Here is a 24,359-nt window from a genome sequence, read left to right on the forward strand (position 1 = left end):
AACCTTTTAAAAGTAGTGCGTTACTTACAAAAGTGATGATATTACGTACATGTAATGCGTTTCCCCCCCAAACTGTTAATAACTGCTTTTATTCTAGCTGAAATAAAACAAATAAGACTTTCTCCAGAAGAAAAAATATTGTAGGAAATACTGTGAAAAATTCCTTGCTCTGTTAAACATCATTTGGGTTATATAAATATATAATTTTAAATAAACTGGACATCCGCATATTGTGTGTGTCATTGTAAAGTGTTATGTTGTGTGTTTGTGCAGGTTTTTCTGTGACTGCGGCGCAGGGACGTTGTCGAACCCGTGCACATTAGCAGGAGAGCCGACTCACGACACGGACACGCTGTACGACTCCGCTCCGCCTATAGAGTCCAACACACTGCAGCACAACTGAAGACACGCTAGAAACTATTCAATTCTATTTAACACGCGGAAACATTCAGCTGTGGATTCGGCTCACGCAGCCAAAGGTGGCGCCTCAGGATTTGTGGGATGACGAATGAAAAAAAAAAGAGAAATAATAAGAATTAAAAAAAACAGAGCGTGTGCTTCCCCAGTCTGAGCCATAGAGGAGAGAAAGAGACTCGTAAACGCTTCCCTCGCTTCTACATGTACGGACTAAACAAACAAATCACCCAGCACTTCAGTTTGGCTTTCATTTCCTTTATTATTATTTTATTTTTTAAAGGACTGAGTTACGGAGAGTTGATTTTAATGCTTTCTCATGTAGTTTTGTATTTGAGCAACAATTCTTAAATGTACTTGAATGTCTTTTTATTTTATTAAGTATATTAATTTTGTTTTTTTGGGGTTGTTTATACCTTAGATCGCTGTATTTGTTCTCATGTCGCAGGATGTATGTTCTTTCTGTGAAAGAGATTTGAGGAAACAAAAAAGAAGAGAGGAAAAACACTAAGTATTCTCCGGCAATGTACGAGGAAAGAGTTTGAGCGTGCTTTCATGAGGCTGACGATTCGTTTAGATGGAGTTCAGACCTGAATTCTCTAAGCGATTCTGATGAAAGCGTTGTATTTTCGCATTTCTCTTCGCTCCGAGTGAAGGAGACATTGCTGGAGAGATTTTAAAGAGGCTTCTGGCTCATTTGAAGCTCTGATAAATAATCTGTACAGCTTTTTTTTTTGGTTTGTTTTGTTTTTTTTGTGCTCCCCTCCCTTCCCTCCATCCAACTGTATTTGGTGACCGTGGGTTCTCATACAGCCTGAATTGTATGCATGTTCCATGACATCTAGACTTAATATATTGTGAAGTACTCAATAACCATTATGTAGCTGTTAGTAATTAATCAAAAAGTTTAATTTCCTAGTCAAAGAGGAACGTGTTACATTTTTAAAAATAAACTTTATTAGATCATTTCAGTAGTGAGAGGCTTTATTTTCGACTGGGGGATTGGGGAAATGCAGAACTGATGGATTGAACAGAAAGCGGAGTGGGTGTGTGTGTGTGTTCACAGGTTGCGGAGGGTCTGAATCAGTGTTGTGAGCTGCTCGCGCTCAGCTCTGGGGCTTTCGGCATATGAGCACAGTTTTCTGTTGATAAATCAAAACATTTGGAGTCAATTAGTGCAGAATGGAAACGTCAGCATTCTCCAGTACAAAACATTGCTAGACAGCCATCTGACTATTAAATCTCTGGATTATGTCGTCTTTTAATGTGCTAATTTGGTCCTTGAGAAACTTCACACTATCATCACAGCTGAAAATGACTGTAAGGCTAGATGGAGTGTGGAAACAGCAGTGGTGTCTTTATATAGTGTATCAAATACACTTTTTAGGTGAGTGTTGGCTGGTATAATAATATAATTAAATAAGATGCTGAATCGGTCAATAGATGGTGCAAATCCCAGTGTTAATGAGCTATTCATTGACTCATTCAAGTGATTTCAAAATGGCTGACTCATTTAGAAACAAGGTAACTGTTGTTACGACTGAATCACTTGACTCCAATGATTCATCTCTTATTTTTTTTTGAAACTTCTAGAATCTGTGCTCAGAAAACATCAGATTTTTGTGTGCTAGTGTGGGCTGGTATAATTAAATAAGACACTGAGTCAGTCAATAGTCCCAGTGATGAGTTACTTGTTGAACGATTCAAATGATTCATTCAAAATGTCTGATTCATTTAGAAACAGAAGGTAACTGTTGTTCCGAACGAATCACTTGACTCAAACGATTCATCTCTTATTTTTTTTAGAAACATCTGTACACAGAAAACATCAGATTTATCCACAGACTTTGGAATAGAGTTTATAAAATAGCTGAACTTCGACAACGCTAAAAAAAAAATGCAATACCGACAACACTATTTCTCTCTATTTTCTGGGATTTTGATGAATGTGTTGGCTGGTATAACAATCTAATTAATTAAGACTGAGTCAACCAATAGGTGGTGCAAGTCCCAGTGAAAAGGAGTTACTTGTTGAACGATTCAAATGATTCATTCAAAATGGCTGATTCATTTAGAAACGGAGCAAGTAAGGCCCGATTTCAGTTATATTTATGTACCCCTTTCCCTTGAAACAGAGTGTGAAGGGGAAGGGCTTCAAAATTAACCTCTGAGAACTGGGACAGCACTACAGCACCTGCACACGTCATCATCATGTCACTGGGATTCATATGAGATCAGACGTTGGCGACTGCTGTAGTTATTCCACTTGTGTTATTTTTTTGCATTTCTCTTCAGGGAATCACTGAAGGCAGTGATTATCATATTATTATAACCATCTAATGTGGCAATAAGATCGTAACTGTACTGTGCATTTACACAGTGGCCATATTTATCTATGTAAACACACCAAAAACAGCATTAACATTATAGCAGCCACTAAACAGCTCATTCCTATAGCCACTACTGTTCTGACAGGGGATTCGAGTGTCATCGAGTGACAGAACGTTGTGGGGCTACTATACAGGACTAATATACAATATTATTAGGGATTATAATTTTAACGTTTTTTTAAAGCATGATGGTAAAACACGACCGCCTTTATGAATATATTAAAACACACGATTGTTTGTTGTAAAAATTCGTAATAATGACTAATTAGCCCTATGCCTTCAAGCTAAAGAGAATTGGGACACCCCTACCACTTCACGTGAACACACAAAACAAGGGGTAAGGGGAAGGGCTAAGGGGTAGATTTGGGATTGGGTCTAACTATCAATATGAATGAATCACTGAATCATTTCACTCAAATGACTCCTTTATAAAGACTCATCCCAGCAGACAAGCGAATGTTCTGTTTCAGATTTGTTAATATTAACTGGGGAAGGGCTAAGGGGTAGAATTGGGATTGGGTCTAACTATCATTATGAATGAATCACTGAATCATTACACTCAAATGATTCCTTTATAAAGACTCATCCCAGCAGACAAGCGAATGTTCTGCTCCAGATTTGTTAATATTAACTGGGGAAGGGCTAAGGGGTAGAATTGGGATTGGGTCTAACTATCATTATGAATGAATCACTGAATCATTTCACTCAAATGACTCCTTTATAAAGACTCAGCCCAGCAGACAAGCGAATGTTCTGCTCCAGATTTGTTAATATTAACTGGGGAAGGGCTAAGGGGTAGAATTGGGATTGGGTCTAACTATCATTATGAATGAATCAATGAATCATTTCACTCAAATGATTCCTTTATAAAGACTCAGCCCAGCAGACAAGCGAATATTCAGCTCCAGATTTGTTAATATTAACTGAGAAATAGTCAATATTGTGTCTAAAATGTAACTTGTTTGTTGAACTGTTGAATGTTAATCAATAGCACATTTGCGATGTCTGCTTATGGTGAAATAGAGACTCTTCCTTGTGTGAAATTCCTCCACTATATCATATCTTAAGAAAATGGTCATCTTGCACATATTTAAATGACAATATTAGTGAATATTAGTGAATGGAAACTTAATGGGGTCACCAAAACATCAAACTATGCTACTAAACAAGATCTTGAAAAATGTTTTGTCATTTAAAATGCCTGACAAATGACAATTTTGGACCCTTTTGGGGGAAAAGTATTTAAAGGGATAGTTCATCTAACAATACAAATCGTGTCATGATTTACTAGTGTCAACTAAATGAAGGTCTTATTTCTGTTGAACACAGAAGATGATATTCTGAAAAATGTAGAAAACCATAAGCCACTGATCATCAACTGAGCCGTTCAATCCGGCCCGCGGCTGGATTCCAAAATTGTGAGGATCAAAAAGAAAATAGTGGTCCACATTATTAAAGCAACTAAAAATAACAACGACTGAGTGTCGTCAGAATAACCACCATTTATGACTATATTTAGGCTACACTCCAAAATGAGGACAGACTCAGACAGACTATGCGGTGTTAAGCATTTGTTTCAAACAGGCTTAAAAAAACAAACAAAAAAAAAAAACGAATGAACGCTTAACTTTTCCTCATGCCCTTACTAAACATTTGGTTTTTTTTTTATTTCTAAGTCTCAACAACATGCTTGAAACTAGTTTGAAACTTAACAAAATGTTAAGCCAAAATTGGATTTTTATTTGATTTTCTTCTTTGGGGTTCGGCCCCCAAGGAGACTGTCTGATAATACCCTGGCCCTCTGACGAATATAGTTAATTACCCCTGCCATAAGCCATCAGCTGCGTCCCAAACGGAACACTATACACATATGCACTATGCACTTATATGCATGTAATGTCGTCCCAAATGCACACTGAGGTATTTTTACTAAGCGGAAATTGAAACCGTTTGCCAAATGAGTCAAATAAATGGCCAAACTACCAAATAGTACCTGTCATGAGTATAACCGAGTTAACCATCGGGAGGCGCTATAATCACTCTCGTAGGAGAATTATGCTTTCACAATCCAAAATAAATAGTGTAATTCATCATCAGTGCCTGAATGCTCGGCTACATGAGCAAAGCAGTGGCTGTTGAGTGCGTGAAGTGTCGAACATTACACACTTCCTTTTAACGGTTGAATAAGAGCGTCATCCGGGTATTTAAAGTGCACTTATTCTTCATTAGTTTTCAGTATGAACGCACTATACTTACCGTACGTTCACACCGAAAGCAGCGAGAGCATCAAAGTAGCCGGAAGTCATTCATTTTCAATGAGAGTCGGCGGCGATAAGCAGCGAAGAGCAGCGCGGCGCGTCTTCGCCAGTGTGAGCGTCGAGGAGAGTTGAAATCAAGTCAACTTTATGGTAATGAGCTATGACGCGGTTCGGCGGTAAGCAATCGGAATGTAGAAGTCCACCGCTTGAGGGGAGTTCAGAGAACACTGACCTGTGAACTTTGGTTCCGAACACAGTTGTTCCCAAGGGTTTGATTATTGCGGTCGCCGGATTTTCAATTATTTACAATGTTTTCTTAGAGTAACACGCATTAAATAAGTTACTGGCGAGTTACTGATGTGCATTAATGTTATATATATATCTTTAAATAAGCGGGAATCTCACGCGACTGTACAAAACAGTATTGCTGCTTCAGGATATTTCAGACATATGGACATTATATAATCAAGTAGAACAAAGCCACACCACACGCAACTTGATCTTCCATTGTTAAATGAATTTGATAAGAATTGTGCAGCATTTTCACGCTAGAAAGCATGTTTTATGCAGGAACGTAACTGATATGCTGCACCAGCTCCTTTAAATACGAGATCAATGTAGCGAATTTTGACGCTTTCGCCGCCGGAGCTGAAGACAGACAGCGTTGTCGCCAGGGCGGCCAGAGCGACCTTGGACGCTCTCACTGCTTTCGGTGTGAACGCAGTTACACTATTTATACTACAAAATGGCGTAAAATAGTGCATAAGTATGCGATTTGGGACGCACCTATTGACTTCCATAGTCTTTTCTTGTCTACTAAGGAGGTCAATAGGTACCGGTTTCCAACATTCCTCAAAATATCTTGTGTTCAACAGAAGAAACTCTTTTTTTTGAGAGTAATACTATTATTTTAGGTGAATTACATCTTTAATGCGATGAAAAAGTCACAACGTAAAACATGTTGATGAAGAGACTTACTTGAAGATGCGGAGAGATACGGTGCTCCTCTCGAAGTCGCGGGCCTTCTTGTGTCCGCTCTGGATCACGTCCTCCGGGATGTTTGCCAAGCGAGCTGCATTAAAGCCGTAGCTTTTAGGACACGCTCCTCCGATGAACTTATAAAGGAAGGTGATGGTCTCCTGACTGGGGTCTTCACACTCATTCTCCACCATACAGGCCTGACAACAAAACACATGGACATCGCTTCAATAATTAGGCAAGGCTGAGGTTCGGGATCTTCGGCTAAAAAAGCTTGGTGAGCACTCTTATTTTTATCCATGTGTGTGAATAAACAGTATTTGATTGAACTTACAGCGAAGGTACTATATCGTGATATGCATCGTTATCAGGATATGAGATTGTATTGTGATTTGAGACGCAGCCCTAATGTTTATGTTGATATATGGCGTCTGGTGAATGTTTCTCAAACTGAGGTATGTTTTTCCCACAGATGATGTATTAATTTGGTTACTGAAGTGTGCTGTAGTGTTTGCAGATGAGGGCTGACCATGTGTCCCAGTCTGACGGCGGGGTCCTGGACGTGATCCTCCACCAGTGAGTGGTAGTGTGTGGAAAACAGTGTTCGACAGCAGATCTTCTCTGAAAGCTCCTTCACCACAGCGCTGGCGATGGCCGTGCCGTCATACGTGGCCGTGCCTCTGCCTTCAGGTCACACACAACAACAGCGGTCAATGCTTTCAAATCAGACTGAGATATTCTCTCATTTATTCATCTGCTTGTTTTAATGCCACATCAGAAGAATTGGCTATATTCATGGCAACACTTGTAGTAAATATTCAATAAATAATTTACAATCGTAACCGTTTCTTAACCCTTGTGTCCTGTTCAAATGGACTCCCCTTTCATTATGTTGGTGACTGTTTTTGCCTCATTGGCTTCCATTATAATCACAGTTTTAGGTTGCATGATTGTGCTGTCATGGCTTTGCATTCTTGATTGTTGGGATATTTCACTGTTGGGAGGAGGAGGTCAAATGTGTCATTTTTACTGGTGATCATCAGTTGGCAGCTTTGACTCTTTAGATAGGCCTGTGCAATTGAGCTTCTGTCTTTTATATGGTGTAAAACAGCAGATTATAGTGTGTGTGCAGAAATACACTTACTGTGTTTACTATGTTCTAAGAGCTGAGGGCAACTGATGATCAACAGTATTACACATTGTACCTCTTCCTGGGAAAAACACCACCAATCAAGAATGCCTGATTATATGGTGTCATGGATTTGCGATCAAAAAATGTGATTGTAATGGAATTCAATAGGGCAAAAACAGCCACTAACATAATGAAAGGGGAGTCCATTTAAAAAATACACAAGGGTTAACCATAGAACATTTGCCTTTATTATTTACTTATTTATTCTCTCTCTCTCTCAAGTGGTTCCAAACCTTTATGAATTTCTTTATTTTGTTGTAGCCATTGACTTTCACAGTAGGAAAACAAATACTGTGGGAGTCATCGGATACAGGTGTATTGACATTTACAGTTGAAGTCAGAATTATTAGCCCCCCTTTGAATTAGTTTTTCTTTAAATATTTTCCAAATTGTTTAACAGAGCAAAGAAATGTTCACAGTATGTCTGATAATATTTTTTCTTCTGGAGAAAGTCTTATTTGTTTTATTTTTGCTAGAATAAAAGCAGTTTAAAATTTTTTACGGACCATTGAGGTCAAAATTATTAGCCCCTTTAAGCAAATTTTTTATTCGACTGTCTACAGAACAAACCATCATTATACAATAACTTGCCTAATTACCCTAACCTGCCTAGTTACCCTAATTAACCTAGTTAAGCCTTTAAATGTCACTTTAAGCTGTATAGAAGTGTCTTGATAAATATCTAGTCTAATATTATTCACTGTCATCATGGCATGGGACGATGACTGTTTTTAAGGTATACTGCGGTTTTCAAATGTCAAGGTTTTAAAACCATCAAAAATTTCTACAATACCGTTCCTAAGGTATGTGCACGATTTGTATTTATTTATTTTTTGTTTGTTTGTTTTTAGGACAACAGTATCTCCAGCAGAAAATAAATATAAAGATGTCATTTTAAAATTGCAAAAAAATCTGCTTTTGAAACAAATGACAACAGCAGAATCAATAATTCATTTAGACTGAGATGTTTACTCTTACAAAATATAATATATTGTGTTTAAAAGGGTGAAAAGCTTTTGTTTTTAACCCAGACATTTAAACAGAATATATTTTAGAGCAGAAATCATAATACTGTGATATTTTTTTTTCCAAGGTTATCATCAGAATCTTATACAGGCCCATGCCTACTGCCATCATGACAAAGATAAAAGAAATCAGTGATTACAGATGAGTTATTAAAACTATTATGTTTAGAAATGTGTTGAATTAAAATCCTTTCTCTGTTAAACAGAAAATGGCAACAAAAAAATAAACAGGGGGGCTAATAATTCTGACTTCAACTGTATGAATCAGAAACTTGTCTTTAAATTACATGAGGTTTATACTGTTTAAATTGACTCCCCTTTCATTATGTTAGTGGCTGTTTTTACCCCATTGACTTCCATTATACCACATTTTTGATTGCAAAGCCATGACACCAGATAATCATGTATTCTTGATTGTTGGTGGTTTTCACTGTTGGGAAGAGGTACAATGTGTAATACTGTTGATCATCAGTTGGCACCATTAACACTTTAGATAGGCCCGTGCAAACAAGTGTCTGTCTTTTATATGGAGTTCAGTGGAGTAAAACAGCAGATTACAGTGTGTGTGAAGAAATACACTTACTATGTTTACTATATTCTGAGAGCTGAGGTGATTATTTAGATTTTCTTAGACATATCAAGGTAAGTGTGCAAAGGTCTCCCAAACAAACACCACATAAAGGGCAGAAACTAAGCTTTTCTTTGCACTGCAACTGATGATCAACAGTATTACACATTGTACCTCGTCCCAACATGGATAAGCAGCAGCAATCAAGAATGCATGATTATATGGTGTCATGGCTTGGTAATCAAAAAATGTGATTGTGATGGAAGTCAATGGGGTAAAAACAGCCACCAACATTACCAAAGGGTAGTCCATTTGCCCAGAGTGTGTTATTGAGTTTTTGGAAATTGTCAAAGCATTAGTATCAGGAATAAAAAAGTAAACTACATTAATTTAAAAAAAAATATTAGTGAGTTATGATAATATTTCACAGTTTTTTATAAATGCAGCCTCAGTGATAGAATAGCCTGACTTTAAACACATTATATTTCTGATCTCACACTTCTCCCCCGTTACTGTAGTTTAAAGTGAGATAATCCACTAACTCACCCAGTTCATCCAGCAGGACCAGAGAGTGGTTCGTAGCATGCAGTAATATACTAGCAGTCTCGCTGAGCTCCACAAAGAACGTACTTTCACCTACAAAACACAGCAGATATTAGAGTAGTAGAGTAAAATCACACATGAATACTAACGGGATAAAAGAAAAAAGCGTAATTTACCTGACATTATGCGATCAGAAGCGCCGAGGCGAGTGAAGACTCGATCCACAGGAGTAAGACGCAAACTCTCAGCCGGCACATAACAACCCAATTGAGCCAAAATCACCACCAGACCACACTGAAACACACACAGCTTATTCAATTCTACTTGACAACGTGTTACAAAAAACAAAAGACAATTAATATTTTAAATGGTTAGTCCTGTGATGAGAGAAATTACATGATAATAATAATAATAATAATAATAATAATAATAATAATAATATCTCAATTTAATTCAATATGTGTAATTCAACATTATTTGCTACCACTTTCCAACTATTTATTGTAAAATTCAATACACTTTAATAATTTAAGTATTTAATAACATTTCAATATTTAAGTATATAATATTATTTATTAATTAATTGATTTTAAATTGAGTGCGAGTAGATTCACAATATTTGTCATCCGTTTTTAAAGAAATCTTCCATAACTTTTAACTTTTTTTTTTTTACATCATTTTGTTTTATATAATATGCAAAAAAAAACCACTCAATATTTCAATGCAATATCAACATTTATTATAGTGTTCATCCCTTTCAAAGTATACTTTCAAATTATGTTAATACGGGGTATATGCAGGAATCCTAAAGGAAATTTCATCACGTCTAATGTAAATTTAAGCTTTATATTAGGTAAGTATTTAGATAAACTGTTGTTATCATCCGCATTTATACTTACATAATAATTTTAATCATTTGTAATAATTCGTCTAACATGTCTTTTGTTTACATTTCGCTGAAAGCCACACAACTCTCACCGCTACAGCTTGAGATGTTTTCTACTCGGTGCGTCTAAAAGGCATGAGTGCATCGCTCTGCTGATTGGCAGATATTCTTACATTAGAAATGATGAACTTGCGCGTGAAAAAGACGCGATGTGTGAACGGCCCGCTGCTATAGTTAATCCAGTGTGCATGCATATTAGCCTTGGTGTAGCTATAAGCTCGGAACTTTAAACTAGCGCACAGGTGGCATAACTTTGCTTAATTGCAGCAGTTTGGTTCTGTGAAACAGAATCACGACGTTGAGAAGCTTTAAAGCTTAAGTATCTAAATGTTTTCGGTGGCTCGCACCACTCGCTTAATGTCAGGTGACTCGAGCTCTGTGCAGCCTTCATCTGCAGATGGTGCTGTTTTGAACAGACGCACGTCACTTCATAACTATAGCGGCCGCTTTTCCACTGAACTAAGTTTATTTTTGATGTCTTGGTCACACTATTTTGGAGGGCCGGAACAAATTGCCTCGTGGGCCGCCAATTGAATAGCCCTGCCTGCTCTATGGTTTCACTACATGTGGAGAGCATCACATCACCTTCCTGTGTTTGTCGCAAATTACTTGACATCGCCCAGACAGAGGAGCTTGGCCGGATGCACCAAGCCCGAACCAATGGAGGAAAATAAATATATTTACGCTTTTTTGGAGTCAAACACTTTGGACAACACTTAAACACAATTTAAGACCTTGTAAAAACCGGATTAAGACTTTTTAATACCTTTTAAGACCCCGGGGACACCCTGTAATAAATATTTCTTTTAACTTTCACTTTCTGCTTTTAAGTATTTAACAATTTATGAAAGCATTTTTCAAATGACATTAATATTCAAATGATTATTTTTAATAATACTAAAATGTAATATAATGTGCATTTTTGTAGTGCACTTATGGCGTATGGCTGTACACTTAAAGCGCTTTACAATTGTGTAAGGGGGTTTCTCCTCACCACTACCAAAATGTCATTATCAGAAAGTTTATGTACTATTATTGTTAGTATCTGCTGTATTCACAGATATTTCTAGGCCAACTAAAAACAGGTTGAAAAGAAGTTCTAGAAACCTGCACTAGCATAAATAAAAGCACTTCCTCCTTCCTGCCTGAACAGCTGTGGAACTCAGGTCTGCCTGAACAATTCTTCATGTTCAGTGTTGTGATTAAACCATTAGTTATAAGGCTTTAAATATTTCAAATAGTTCATTTTGGATTTGGATTGGTAACACTATGGCATCAGACTAGACCAGGGATGGGCAAACCCGATCCTGGAGGGCCGGTGTCCCTGCAGAGTTTTGCTCCAACACTAATCAAACACACCTGAACACCCTAATTAGTGTCTTCAAGATCACTAGAAAGCTACAAGCAGGTGTGATTGATTAGGGTTGGTGCAAAACTATGCAGGGACACCGGCCCTCCAGGATCAAGTTAGCCCATCCCTGGACTAGACTGATCTGCAGCAGATTAATTACAGTATGATGATGCATTTCCAACTGAAACGGTATATTGAGTAGGGGGCAGAGTTTCATTTTAGAGCTCCTCATATTTTACTTGCTGGCAGTAAACTGATGGGTGGAGGGGCGTGGCAAAGCATATTTCAGCCAATTAGTCTAACAGACATCATCAGAGAAGGACTGCCATTCCAGAGCAGAAGTAAATGGTCAGATTTTGATTAAAGATTACCCAAACAGTTTTTTTCAGTGGAGTAAATTGCACACTTTAGACTAAATGGATTAAAATGTTTCTTTTTTTGGAGAAGAAATAATGTGTAATAGATCTGATGCATTATTAACTGACGCAATATGATGCATTAATCTAGTAACTCCTATAGAAAGTTAGAGGTCTCGTGAAGTGCTTTGAAACGTGCATTTTTATTCGATGTTGGACAATCTCAACTGAAACATGAAGAGAGGGCAGGACATACAGTAGCTCCTCCCCTTTAAAAAAACAGCCAATGGCGTTATGTTTTATCCCTGTTTAACCAGCAGGAGTGGTTGAGATTAAGCACAGTAAATAAGAAAGGGGCGTGGCATGTCAGATACTAGACAGCATTTGATTGGTCAGAAGATTTAATGAGAAACTAATGTATGATGAGGTGTTGATCCATTTAGGCGGAAGTGACAAACTACACACTCTGGATGTTTAGGTCAGGTTTATATCTTATAATAGGAATCTTGTCACTCATTTTGAGCACACTAGCTTATAGACATCCTTAAAAGTAACATAATGATACTAACATTTAAAATACTAACTTTAAGATACTAACTTTTACAAGACCTTTAAAAAGCAGCTCTCACCTGTCTCATTAGAGTGGATTTGCCTCCCATGTTTGGTCCGGTCACTAGTACACATGGTGCAAGTGCTTTAGCATCATCTTGAGCCTCTTCTTCATCGCCAGGACAGCCGATGAAGATATCATTGGGGATAAAGTCATCCCCGAAGAATGTCGTGGTGACACAAGGGTGACGAGACCCCCTCAGATCCAGGAATGGGGCCGAAAGAGAGCCATCCCCTGGAAGAGCCATCTCTGGTCTGGCCATGGACCCGTCAGCGCTCTGACTGTACCGGCACATGCTCAGCAGCACATCTGCGCAGGTGATGGACATGACAGAAACATGCATGTTTGGTTGATATTAACAGAATTCTACAACCATCATCAAATGCTTTGTTAAAGGGGTCATGAAATGAGATCGTATAAGAGGTTTTTATGTACTTTAAAAACATCCTGCAAGTTTAAGAACTCAAATCCACTTGTTAGTTGTTGAAACCAATCTGTCAAAATGACACTATTATATCCAGCTTCTTTTTTAATAAGACTAATTCCGGTCTTATTCACTTCTATTCATTTTTGGCCTTAAAAACATGTTATGCTGATTAATGTTGCAAATAGTGTTGTCACGATACTGGAATTCGGTACCAATCGGTACTGGAATTTTAAAAACGTCCATTTCCCGCTAACGTTTGAGCGCATTCTTAAACCGCGCGGATTTGCCATTGTGTTCACCTGCTCAACAGAAATTACTGTGATTGGCCGTGAAGATCATCACTTCACCGAACTCATCGCTGTTTACTGAGCGTAACCACAGATACAGGGACACTGGAGTGTTTTAAAGCAGTGAAAATCAGCTAGTCTGTTTATGAGCTAATAAACGAGCGATTCGCTGATGAATCGACTGATCTTTGTGGCTTTAAAACGTATCTGTATCTGTGGTTACACTTGGGAAACATCAGTGAGTTCGGTGAACTGATGCCCTTCATGACCAAGCAGTCATTTCTGTTGAGCTCATGAACACAATGACAAATCAGCGCTGTTTAAAAATGTGCAACAGTTCTCAAATGTTAGCAGCAAATGGACGCTTTTAAGATCTCAGTACAGATTGGTATTGAATTCCAGTATCAGACAACACTAGTTGCAAAGAGGTATTTTTTAAAATGTAATTTTCATGTATTGCCTAAACACACAGGTTTATAGCATCTGCAGTTTGAAATATTACTGCCTTCTGTTATTCCTAGTACTTTACCCATTGAGAATTAATCGTAAGGCTAACATTTTTGCAGAGAGTTGAAAAATGATCCTATAATTTACTCAAGGTATTTTAAAACATATCTTTGTCTTTTCCAGCTCTACAATGCTAAGGAATAGATGTTTTTTAATCAACAGTGCAAAAGAAGTTCAATAAGTGCAACAATACATAATAAAACATGCCTTTTATTAAATAATAGTTATACTTTTATTTATATAAAAGGTCTTCTGTAGCAAATACATTTTTTTTGTAAGACAAATATCCATATTTAAACATATTAATATTGTTTTGTGTAACTTTCAGTGAGACCTTCTTTTTTTTTTACTTTATTTTATTTGCATTTGTAGGTGCATTAAGCATCCCCAGATAGACTTTGTTTTTAATTACAAATGAACACACTTAATTAGACTTATTTAGACTTTATTATTATTGGACCCATTGCCATCATAGAGCTGGAAAACCCACATAATTTTCACTTGATTTAACTAAGTCCCATTTATCTAAAATGATTTCAGGGTAAATCATGCGCTACTTGTCATTTGAGGGTGAATTTCAACCCTTCAAAACTATTTTTTACAAACAAGCAACATGAAAGCAGATGTAGTCCATTTTTCTTACCGAGTACTGCCATGCACTCCACAGCCGTCTGCCAGTCCTTGTAATTCTTGTCAAAGTTGTAGAAGAGTCTCCTCATGCAGTCCTTCAGCGCTGCATCTCTCTTATCTTCCCAGCTCTGTAGCTCTGAAAACATTCGCTCGATATCCTTGGTGGAGTATCGTTTCCAGCCCTTTTTAGTAGACCTGACCTCATACTCCTCAGGTAGGCTTCTTTCAGAAACACTCTCTGGAACTTCCAGTTGGTATCGATTTCTTCCAGTTCCCCAGTAGGATAGATTCTTACAGCCCAATCGCTTCTTCTGTCGGTCCAAATAGTCCTGCAGGTCTCTCTCACACTCTTTTATTCCATTTAAGGCCTGGTCGTATTCTGGATCGAAGCCAGCTTTTGGTGTGATGACGCCTGTGGTGCGAGCTTTCTGATGGTCGAAAGCAGTATCCCAACGTTTGAGCTCTGGAGAAAGGTCAGGGAAAAGACCATCTTCGTTTTCAGTCTTGAGGAGCACCACTTGGCGCAGTAGTTTGGATTTGAGGTCTGCGCCAACAGGCTCCATGATCGACACGATTTCTTTCATAACTTTAAATCCCTCAAGTGCTGCAAGAAAATCTGCAATCTTTCGTTTGCTGTAAACTACCTCTTCGTACAGAATGGCTCTGGAGTCCGGATGGTCTTGTCCTTTTAAAGGAGTCCCCATGCTGTGGATCTTACTAAGTAGCCTTTCCAGATCTGGAAGCTTCTTGAGCAGGTCTGTGACTTCGGATGTTTGGGATGGAGCGCCCATTAGGTCCTCCAGAGCATCCAAGCGATCGCCAATGGAGGATGGATTACAAAGCGGAGCACAAATCCATTGTTTCAACAACCTCTTTCCAAAAGGAGTGCAACATGTGTCCAATCGTTCAAGTAGTGTTCCCTCAGGACCTCCAGTTGAGCTATTCTGAAGAATTTCAAGGTTAGCAAGGGTTACTCCATCCAAAACCATTCGCTGATGAGTCTTTGCAAAAAAACAAGATGCACCTCCAGCTTGCTCCATCTCCACATCGACAGGAACATATTCCTCGAAGTTGCCCATTGAAAAAAGCTCTTGATCAACCAGGCACTTCTTCAGGTAAAACATGCAGCCACCAAGTGCAGAAAGAGCAAGTTCGTAACCTGTTTTAGGAGTTAGACTCAAAGCATCACACTCAGAAGTCATCGCTTTTAGAGCTGGAGGCAAAACTGATGACTTTTTGTTGTCATCTTTGCTTTCTTTGAAGTAGTCTTCCTCCGCAAGTACCTTGAGGGTTTTCTGGGCATCCCAAAACTGGGAACCAGCATTGAGGCCTTCTTGTAGAGATGACGATACGATAGCCTTAAAGATTTTTAATGTCTCAATTGAAGGGTTTCCTTTCTCAAAATAACTTGTGCAGGAGAATAGTGTGCCACTAAAGTACGCAAACGGGAGCAATGACGGTCATCTTGGAATTGACCGATGTGAAAACGTCCCACTGAGGTATCAATGAAACAAACTCCGTAGATATGACCATGACCTGTGGTGTCCTCCTCACTCTTTTCTTTAATGCTCAACAGATACTTGCTTTGGGTTTCAGAAGGGGCGCCATCAAGCACGCTATACGTTTGAGTGCCTCGAGTGATAATTCGGCAAACCTCTCGTTTGACAACTTTATCAAATTTAGTGGGACGTGCCAGTTTCTTGCAACGTGCTTCCATCATATCTGGAGTTTCGGTCTGTTCTACACGAGCCACTTTGTAGCCTTTTTGCACAAGTACATCTGAGAAGCGGCCAAAGCCGATTTCGGGGAAGCCAGAATGGGCCCAGGTACCTTTCATGAAGGTAAGATTAAGTTCATTGACGCCAATGACTGCATCCATGTGGTAGAGTTCATAAAACTTACCAACTTTGTAAAACAGAACGGTATCAAACATCTCAGATTTAAGTTGCCACCAGCGGCGCATTCCTGGTGTCGTTCTGTTAAGGAAGTCTTCAGGCACATATAGAGTTGTGGGATCGTAGTTTTCGTCAGACTGACGTTTACGCTGTGCATCTTTTCTCTTGCCGTCCTGCAGCCACTCCAGTTTCTCATGGTCCCATACAGTAGATCCGCCCTCGGTCCCATTTGCACTACTCTGACTATCAAAGTTATCTGGTGCAGAGAAAGCAGAAAGTCGAGATTTGGCATCAGCCGACACTGATGGCAGAGCTGCAGGCGCTCGCTTTGGAGTATCTGGTTTGCTTTTTGATTTAGCAGGTTTTTCTGTGGGACGTTTGCGCTTTATTGGTTTCACAGGGCTGTCTAGTTCGGTCTCTGGCTCACTCTCTTCTTCCTCTGCTCCGCTATTCACTCCCTCCTCCTCTTCTTCATCCTCATCACTGCTTCCTTCTGCTTTATTAGGATCGAACTCTTCACCGGAGTCATCGCTGTCAGACGCTACAACAATTCGTCTGCGCTTTGACTTCTGACCTTTTTCGGCCGCAGCACGAGGCGGACGCCGACTGGCTTTTGCTTTCTCTTTAACCTCTTCCTCAGACATTTCTGCATCTGATAAGGTTGATTTTTCAACCTGTAATAAGACATTTTGTGATCAAATAAAGAAACAAAAACATAAATAATGATGAATTTTGAGCAAGAACAATAAGCAAAGCTGCACCTAATGATACAATCAATAAAATGCAGCAAAGTAAATATCATTTAAAAAAAAGAATTGTTTTAAGTATGTGACCTTGCACCACAAAACCAGTCAGAAGTGTCAAATTTGAATGAGTGTATGGTGTTAGGATATGATATTTGGCCAAGAAACAACTACTTGAAAATCTGAGGGTTAAAACAAATCCAAATATTGAGGAAAAATCACTTTTAAAGTTCTTGGCAAATCAAATAACTAATGTCAATGTTTATTTACTTCTCAATTTTGCCATAAAATACCTAGAAAAGAGGTGATGCTTACTAATTACCTATAAATACTATTCTTATTCCTAATTTAAATAAAGAAAATGAAAAGTTCTACTATAGTAAAGTATTATTGAACAACCAGGACTAAATGTACACTGAAATCCTTTCAGCCAATATTGTTCATTTCAACCTATTCTTTCCAATAGCTATTGTGTGATTGAAGAAGACCGCAGATTAGTCATATTTTTATGGCTCATTTTTGTATTGTTTTTTACTATTTATAATATAATGTTAAATGGTAACATTGTTCAAAATCCTTAGGAAAGAGTGTCATAGAGGTTTAAAAGGACATTTAATTTTTGGTTGAACTTTCCCCTTACAACCAAACATTTCTTTGTCAGTTTTAATTTTCATTGCTGTAATGTTAGCCCACCTCCATATCCTCTTCGTCCTCCTCTTCCTCATCCGAAGGATCCATACACAAAGGCATCTTCAACCTCTGCTCTGCATGGTCCTTCATTGCAACATCTGCCAGCTCCATTGCCTTACGTATTACAGGCTTACCGCTGAAAAACACTCCTCCAGATTTGGCATCTGCACTATTAGAGCCTTGAAAGAAGTTACATAAGGTCAGAATATTTTTTTTATACGATTTTTTAGTACTTATGTAAAATATACGTATTTTATATATATTTTAATACCGCCTAATGAGATAATTCACCCTAAATTCTAAATTTGATCATCGTTTACTCATCTTTCTTTCTTCTGTTGAACACAAAAGATGAAGTGAGAAATGCTGGAAAAAAACAGCCATTGACTATCAGTATCTTTCAGAGTTCTAATGCTGCGTTCACTCCAGATGTGGATGAAGTGTTGAGTGCAAGTGATTTACATGTTAAGTCTATGCAAAGATGCGAATAGACATTCTGCGGCGCGATTCGCTTTGCTCTTGTAGGGGCGTGACTCTAACGTAGTGCCTGTTGTTGGTGTCCAGAAGAGAAACCCTCTTGCCGACATCAGACAACCGCTGATCAAACTGGGCTGGGCTCAGTCTGAAGTCCATCATCCAGGTACAGTTTCTGGAGGAGCTGATGAACTCAAAGAGCTGAGTGCAACTCTGAAAGGATCTAGTGGACTTGATGCTGAATGAATATACGCTGTTTTTTTAAGCTTCCTAAAATCCCATAAAGGATTTATAGGAATCCTCAGCTACTCTCTCAATAAAATACATGTTAGCCATATAGCAAGGAAGCTAGAGTCACAGGGCAGACAGAAGCCCATGAAGCAAATTCATGTCTATTGTGAAGTGAATTTCACAAGAGAATGAAGCAAGTGTGACGAGCGAATGAAGCGAGTAAAATATTCACACGTTTATTTATGCACAATTTATTTGCACGTGCCCCGTCTGTTGTGAACACAGCATTACACCTTTTCCAAAGTGAAATTTAACCAAATTTCAAGCACTTTTCAGATTTCCTAACTTTTCCAGCACTTTACAAGTACTTTTTTGTGGCAAATTACATATTTACATTCATATAGATATACATATTCAATTACATATTATCACATGCTATTTGTTATAGTATTCTATAGTATAGTGTATTATACAATGACATATTTGCCCCAAACCCAACATTGATTTACTGTCACATACTCTCTTGTATGTAATTAACTCACATCTTAAATGTGTATTTCATGAAAAGACTCCAGAACTTTCATAAAGTAATAAGATTCATAATAGGAGAAATGATCGTGCCCAACTAAGCCTGGTTTCTAGGTTTTTAATTCTTCACTTTCACCAATTGGTGAAGTTTTTTCCTCGCAGCTGTCACCACTGGCTTGTATGGTTCGGGATCTGTAGAGCTGCGCATCGTTGGATTTGCTCTTCAGTGTTTGGACTCTCAGTAGTGATTATTAAACCACACTGAACTGAGCTAAACTGAACTACACTGTTTCAATTTACTATGATTTTTCATGTGAAGCTGCTTTGACACAATCTACATTGTAAAAGCGCTATACAAATAAAGGTGAATTGAACTGAAAAATAATTAAATAATTATTTATTACCTATTTAGTAAGATAAATGATCCAAATCCAAGCATTTTTTTTTCTAATGCTTTTTTCCTACACTCTTCACATCATCTTGTTTTGTGTTCAACAGGAAAGAAGGAAATGTTCATTTTTGGGGTGAACCGTCCATTAAAACAATCTAAGTGTATCATTATTCGCTCACCTTGGTACTCCCTTATGTATTTTGTGTTAACCCATCCTCGGGTTGGTGGGTCATCAAAAAAGTGAACATGAAGCCTTTGGTCTCTGCCTCGCCCCCTCATCTGCTGTCCGCTGAGAGGCTGAGGAACAACCATACAGGGCCACCAGGGATGCCCCTCCATCTTGGCCCATACCAGTGAGCCAGCGCTAAATACAGGTGACTGTTCTCTAAAGGAAAACAAGTGAGACACTAGTGTGAGACACTATTTGCAAAGAAAACTACTAGTACATTTCATTCAGTGTACATTTTTTGTCAGCCACATTTAGAAGGATTATTTGATTACATTAAAAGACTCACAATGAATGATTCAGATAGATTTATTAAAAATTACACCACAGTCCCCAATTACTCTAATTGGAAATCGGTATAGACCATTTTGAGGGATGTAAACAATAACATATATTGTATTAACATATTTCCTATTTTACATTTTTATTTCCATAGCTTCCAAGAAACCTAAAAGGTCTACGTATTGATAAATATTGTTATCGCAGCTGTTTTAATGTTAAGATATGATTGAATTGCCTCTTGTTACAAGTTGTCATCCTCACACTGAAACGGTCTATAACTTGCCACAATCATGCAGTTTAACCTATTGTTAGCAATACATTTTTTACATTTAAAGTATTATCACATTTTTATATAATTAATTACAGGCCAGAATAAGTATGTAGCTTAAATTTAGCATAAATACATTTGACACGCTGTACAGCAATGGCCTTTAACTTGTAAAACGGTAATTTATATTATGTTATATTATTATAACTGTCATTTATATTAGATTAAATCCAACTTTATTGTCATTACACATGTACAAGTACAAGGCAACGAAATGCAGTTCAGGTCTAACCAGGAGTGCACTTGCAGCAGGTGCAGGCTACAGGTACAAGTTAAAAAGTGCAGTTATAAAAATAACCATGGTGGTATTTACAGATGGATGTACTATGAGCATTATATACAGGTTGTATTAACTTTGAACAGAGATTTACAATAGATAAATATATATGTGCAGGTTGCTATTAATAATCCGAGGTATGCAGATAGATATGAACATAATTATAAATGTACAGTGAATATGTACAATTCAAGATGAATTAGTGCAGCGTAGTGCGATGAATATGTGCAATTTTAATTGTGCAAATATTAAATTATAATGCAGTGTTTATGGGGAGTGTAAGTTATGAGGAGTGTGGGGGTCTATGATTATATACAAGTTATTTGAATGTAAATGAAATACACACAAACAGATTTAAAATGGCTCTCAATAGTTTGTAGTTATTGATAACAAGCCTACTTTCGATATAAGTACATACTTTAGATTAAGTACAAAGTTACACTGCTGAAACAAAGTAATTTGTGAATATAAAGTGTACATGTAACACATTTTACACAATGACAACAAACCTAACAACTTATAAAATATAGGGCTGGGCAATATGGCAAAAATGCAATCTCGATAATTATTTTTCATATTGAACGATAATGTATTCCGATATAAGTTGTTAATGGTTCCAGATTTGAAAGAGTACCCCAATAGCCCCTTTCGCACAGTGATACCGGTAAATATCCGGAATATTTCCAGAATGACTTTACCGGTAAATTCACAAAAATCGCTGTTCACACAGGCACGGATGTTCCGTAATTTTTCCGGAGAAGATCATTCACACATCTATTCCAAAATACCAGTAAATTCTGACATCATTAACCAGAAATGACCTATTAACGGCTGCGGTTGTATTTGTAAACATAGAAGGGGTCGCCCTTTTCTTGATGGTTTCTTATGTAAAGCTTTAGCATTCATGCAGCTGCATTGTGAGACATCTAAAGGCAGAAACGCGAACCGCGGCTAAATGTTTACACATTTGACTACATTACAAATTATGTGGATAGATAAGTATTGTGAACAACTTATATGAAAACATATGGAGGAACACTTTCACATGTCGAGATGTACATAGTATGTGTGTGTGTGCTGGTGCTCACCGACTCCTTCACGTGCACGCGCGTCAAGCAACTGAAGCAGAGCTTGAAGGTAAACAAACAGCGGTTTATCATAAGCATTTTATCGATAATGTTTTACACAGTTGGTATTATTAATGAACATAGAAACGTTATCTGACATCTTACATCTAGAAGCTAAATGTGTCTGGAAAAACTATTTAAAAAAGGCTTTTATTTTTATAAACTGCACGGATGTGAATGCGTCTGAGTGTTCTAACTAGCTGGAGTAGACGTCTCACGTCAGCACGTTCTAGACGTGAACGTGCTCTTTCAGGCAATCTTCCTTCTGTGTTCACACAGCGCAGCATTCCAGCAAATTACCAGTAATGTTACAACTTCACTTTCCAGAAAATTGCTGAAACAAATTTACCAGTATTTTCAAAAAGGGTCCGTTTACACATGATAGCTTTGCAGAAAATTGCTGGTAATTTTCTGGAAAAGTCTGTATGTGTGAAAGGGGCTATAACATTTTCGGCCGATACACTTTCGGTGGCCAAAAACTCAGTACATCTCTAATATCAGCACCCTTCTAGATTCCCATGGTTGCCCATTTCTGCTGTTTGATTGGGTCTCATCAATGTTATTGCCATAAATTTTATCGCGATTAAATATAATATCGTTTATATAGTCTATAACAATATTAACAAAATGTTACAGAATTCAGTACAAATCATATAATATATAACCTTAATTTTTTAAAATGTTAAGTTTACACCCTGATAAGTTACTAGTTTTTGGAGAATCAAATACACTCGGTATTAAAAAATTAATAATCGAATAATTAAATCGATTACTACACACTAACAGTTCTTACACTCGAACAAGAAGTGTACTTACACTCGTCTCCCACTCATATTTACCCAATATTGTACAATTAATCAATATTTTTAGAGTAACGATATATTTACTGTAGTAACGGTTGATTGTTCTGAAGAGTTTCTCTAATGGACGCTCCTCCTATTGGTCAGCCGGTGGTTGCTAGATCAGATACGGTTGCGGACAGAAGAATTAATTAACGAGAATTCTTTATATTTATTAAATTTCCCATTAATTGTATTTTATTAACGTCTACCTCCACCTTAACCCTAAAACTAAACGTCACAGTAATGTGAAAACAGTAGTTGTACCGAGTATTATTTATTAAATTACCCAATAGTTTGTATTTTTTAACATCTACCCCACCCCAACCGTAAACCCAACAGCCACAGTACTGTAAAAATATTAATTATTGTTATACATTGTGACAAAAATGATGCTTTATTGATGTGCGTATCCGCAGCTGTATCCCATCCAGACTTCAATAAAGATCCTCCCCCTTTCATGGAATCTCCCGCCAAACACGCTCAAACAGGCGAAAGTAGCACGTGGAGTAAAATATAACACGATTCTCCGGTAAGTTTTCATAATGAAACAGCTCACAGTGCTTATAAAAGGACAAAAGTCTAATTATTAAAGTAAAACGTCGTCGTAGTGTGCAAAACATGGTTAAAAGCACAAGTACGGTTTTATTAGTGCTAATAAATAATGCTATTCTTAACGAAATAACACAAAAGTAGCACAATATTTGTCCAAATAAACATGTTTATGTTCTGTGAAGCAATTTGCACTACTAGTGTATCTTATATAGACTTTGTGTTGCCATAGTAACCGGTCCAAATTCAAGTTCCTGTACCTTTCCTTTGTAGTGACCGCTTTCTCCCCGAATAGTTTTGCATGTCCTGCTTTAGCTTGGGTTTTTGAGGGCGGTTTTGCAGGTGTTTTCTTGCTGTTGACTTTAGCTTCTTCTTTGGGTGAAGTGTTGGATCTGCTAGCCGCATCTCCTTCTGCTGGTGATGCGCTGGATTTGGCCTTCACCGCGAGAGGAGGCGACTTCGAGAAGAAGTTAAAGAGAGAACTTTGCTTCGCCATGTCGTCTTGAAATGCGTTGTTTAATTATTCCAAATTAATTCATTTCTTCTGTCCCAGCAGACTCAGAACTGCCCCTACGGTTGTAGTGGAGCTGAGAGTTCGCGGGAAAGTGCTGCCGATGGCTCACGGAAAGGGAAGAGGAGGATCGTTTGACGTCATACGCATGTGGACCAATAGGAAGCTCTGTGTATCCTTTTACAGTATACTCACGTGGATGATGTGAGTGATATTCTTTACTTTGTGAATTAGTGTTTGCGATGTATTCTGTAATTTTAGAATGTCTGTGATTTTATTTATTTTTTGGTATGTAATCACAACAGAACAAAGATATAGTCCGCTTCATCTTTAGTCCAGCGTTGAGAAAAGTTCTGCTACTTTTCTCAACGCTGTCAGAATGGACCAATCACAGTCCCCTGTCGTGGTTTGACCGTTTATTAACAGCCGAGGAGAGACAGAGTTCATATAAGTTAAATCTGTTGATATTATTAGGCAAGTTTCATATACAGAAGTGTAAATGGTCGGAGAGGAAGCCTAACATCTTCCATTTCAAGGGTGATTTTAAAAATGTATTTTGAGACTCTTAAAGGACTTTCAAGTCGTAAAGCGACCAGAACTCTGAATATATTTTAAAAGCTAAACTCCTCTTCCCTGTGGTAAATGTTATGTATACCCGATCTTGTTTTTTATTTGTTTAATTTTTTTCTGTCACTCCTTCGGTTTTCTTTTTTGTCACATGTTTACACATGTTATGCTAAAGTGTGTAATATTACAGACTGGAAATGTTCAGCAAATACAAAA

The 24,359-nt window shown here is 37.8% G+C and overlaps 2 protein-coding genes across 2 annotated transcripts in view; one reads left to right on the forward strand and one right to left on the reverse strand.

Annotated features, from left to right (window-relative positions):
• fbxo11a (F-box protein 11a) overlaps positions 1-1,380 on the forward strand; it is an 81,909-nt gene extending 80,529 nt beyond the window's left edge. The window contains exon 22 of the mRNA XM_056471150.1: positions 274-1,380. Within this exon, the coding sequence (XP_056327125.1) occupies positions 274-403 (130 nt within the window). The 3' untranslated portion in view covers positions 404-1,380. The remainder of the gene's footprint in view (positions 1-273) is intronic.
• On the reverse strand, positions 1,349-23,696 carry msh6 (mutS homolog 6 (E. coli)). The gene is given in 11 exon segments (XM_056471149.1): positions 1,349-1,556; positions 6,041-6,240; positions 6,570-6,724; positions 9,372-9,461; positions 9,545-9,662; positions 12,651-12,940; positions 14,496-15,887; positions 15,890-17,051; positions 17,814-17,989; positions 19,614-19,819; positions 23,326-23,696. Coding segments are annotated over 11 exon segments (4,107 nt in total). The 5' UTR covers positions 23,562-23,696; the 3' UTR covers positions 1,349-1,474.
• Between the last annotated feature and the right edge of the window lie 663 nt (positions 23,697-24,359).

This window comes from Danio aesculapii, chromosome 13 (genome assembly GCF_903798145.1).
Source record: "Danio aesculapii chromosome 13, fDanAes4.1, whole genome shotgun sequence".
In the NCBI taxonomy this organism is placed as follows: Eukaryota; Metazoa; Chordata; class Actinopteri; order Cypriniformes; family Danionidae; genus Danio; species Danio aesculapii.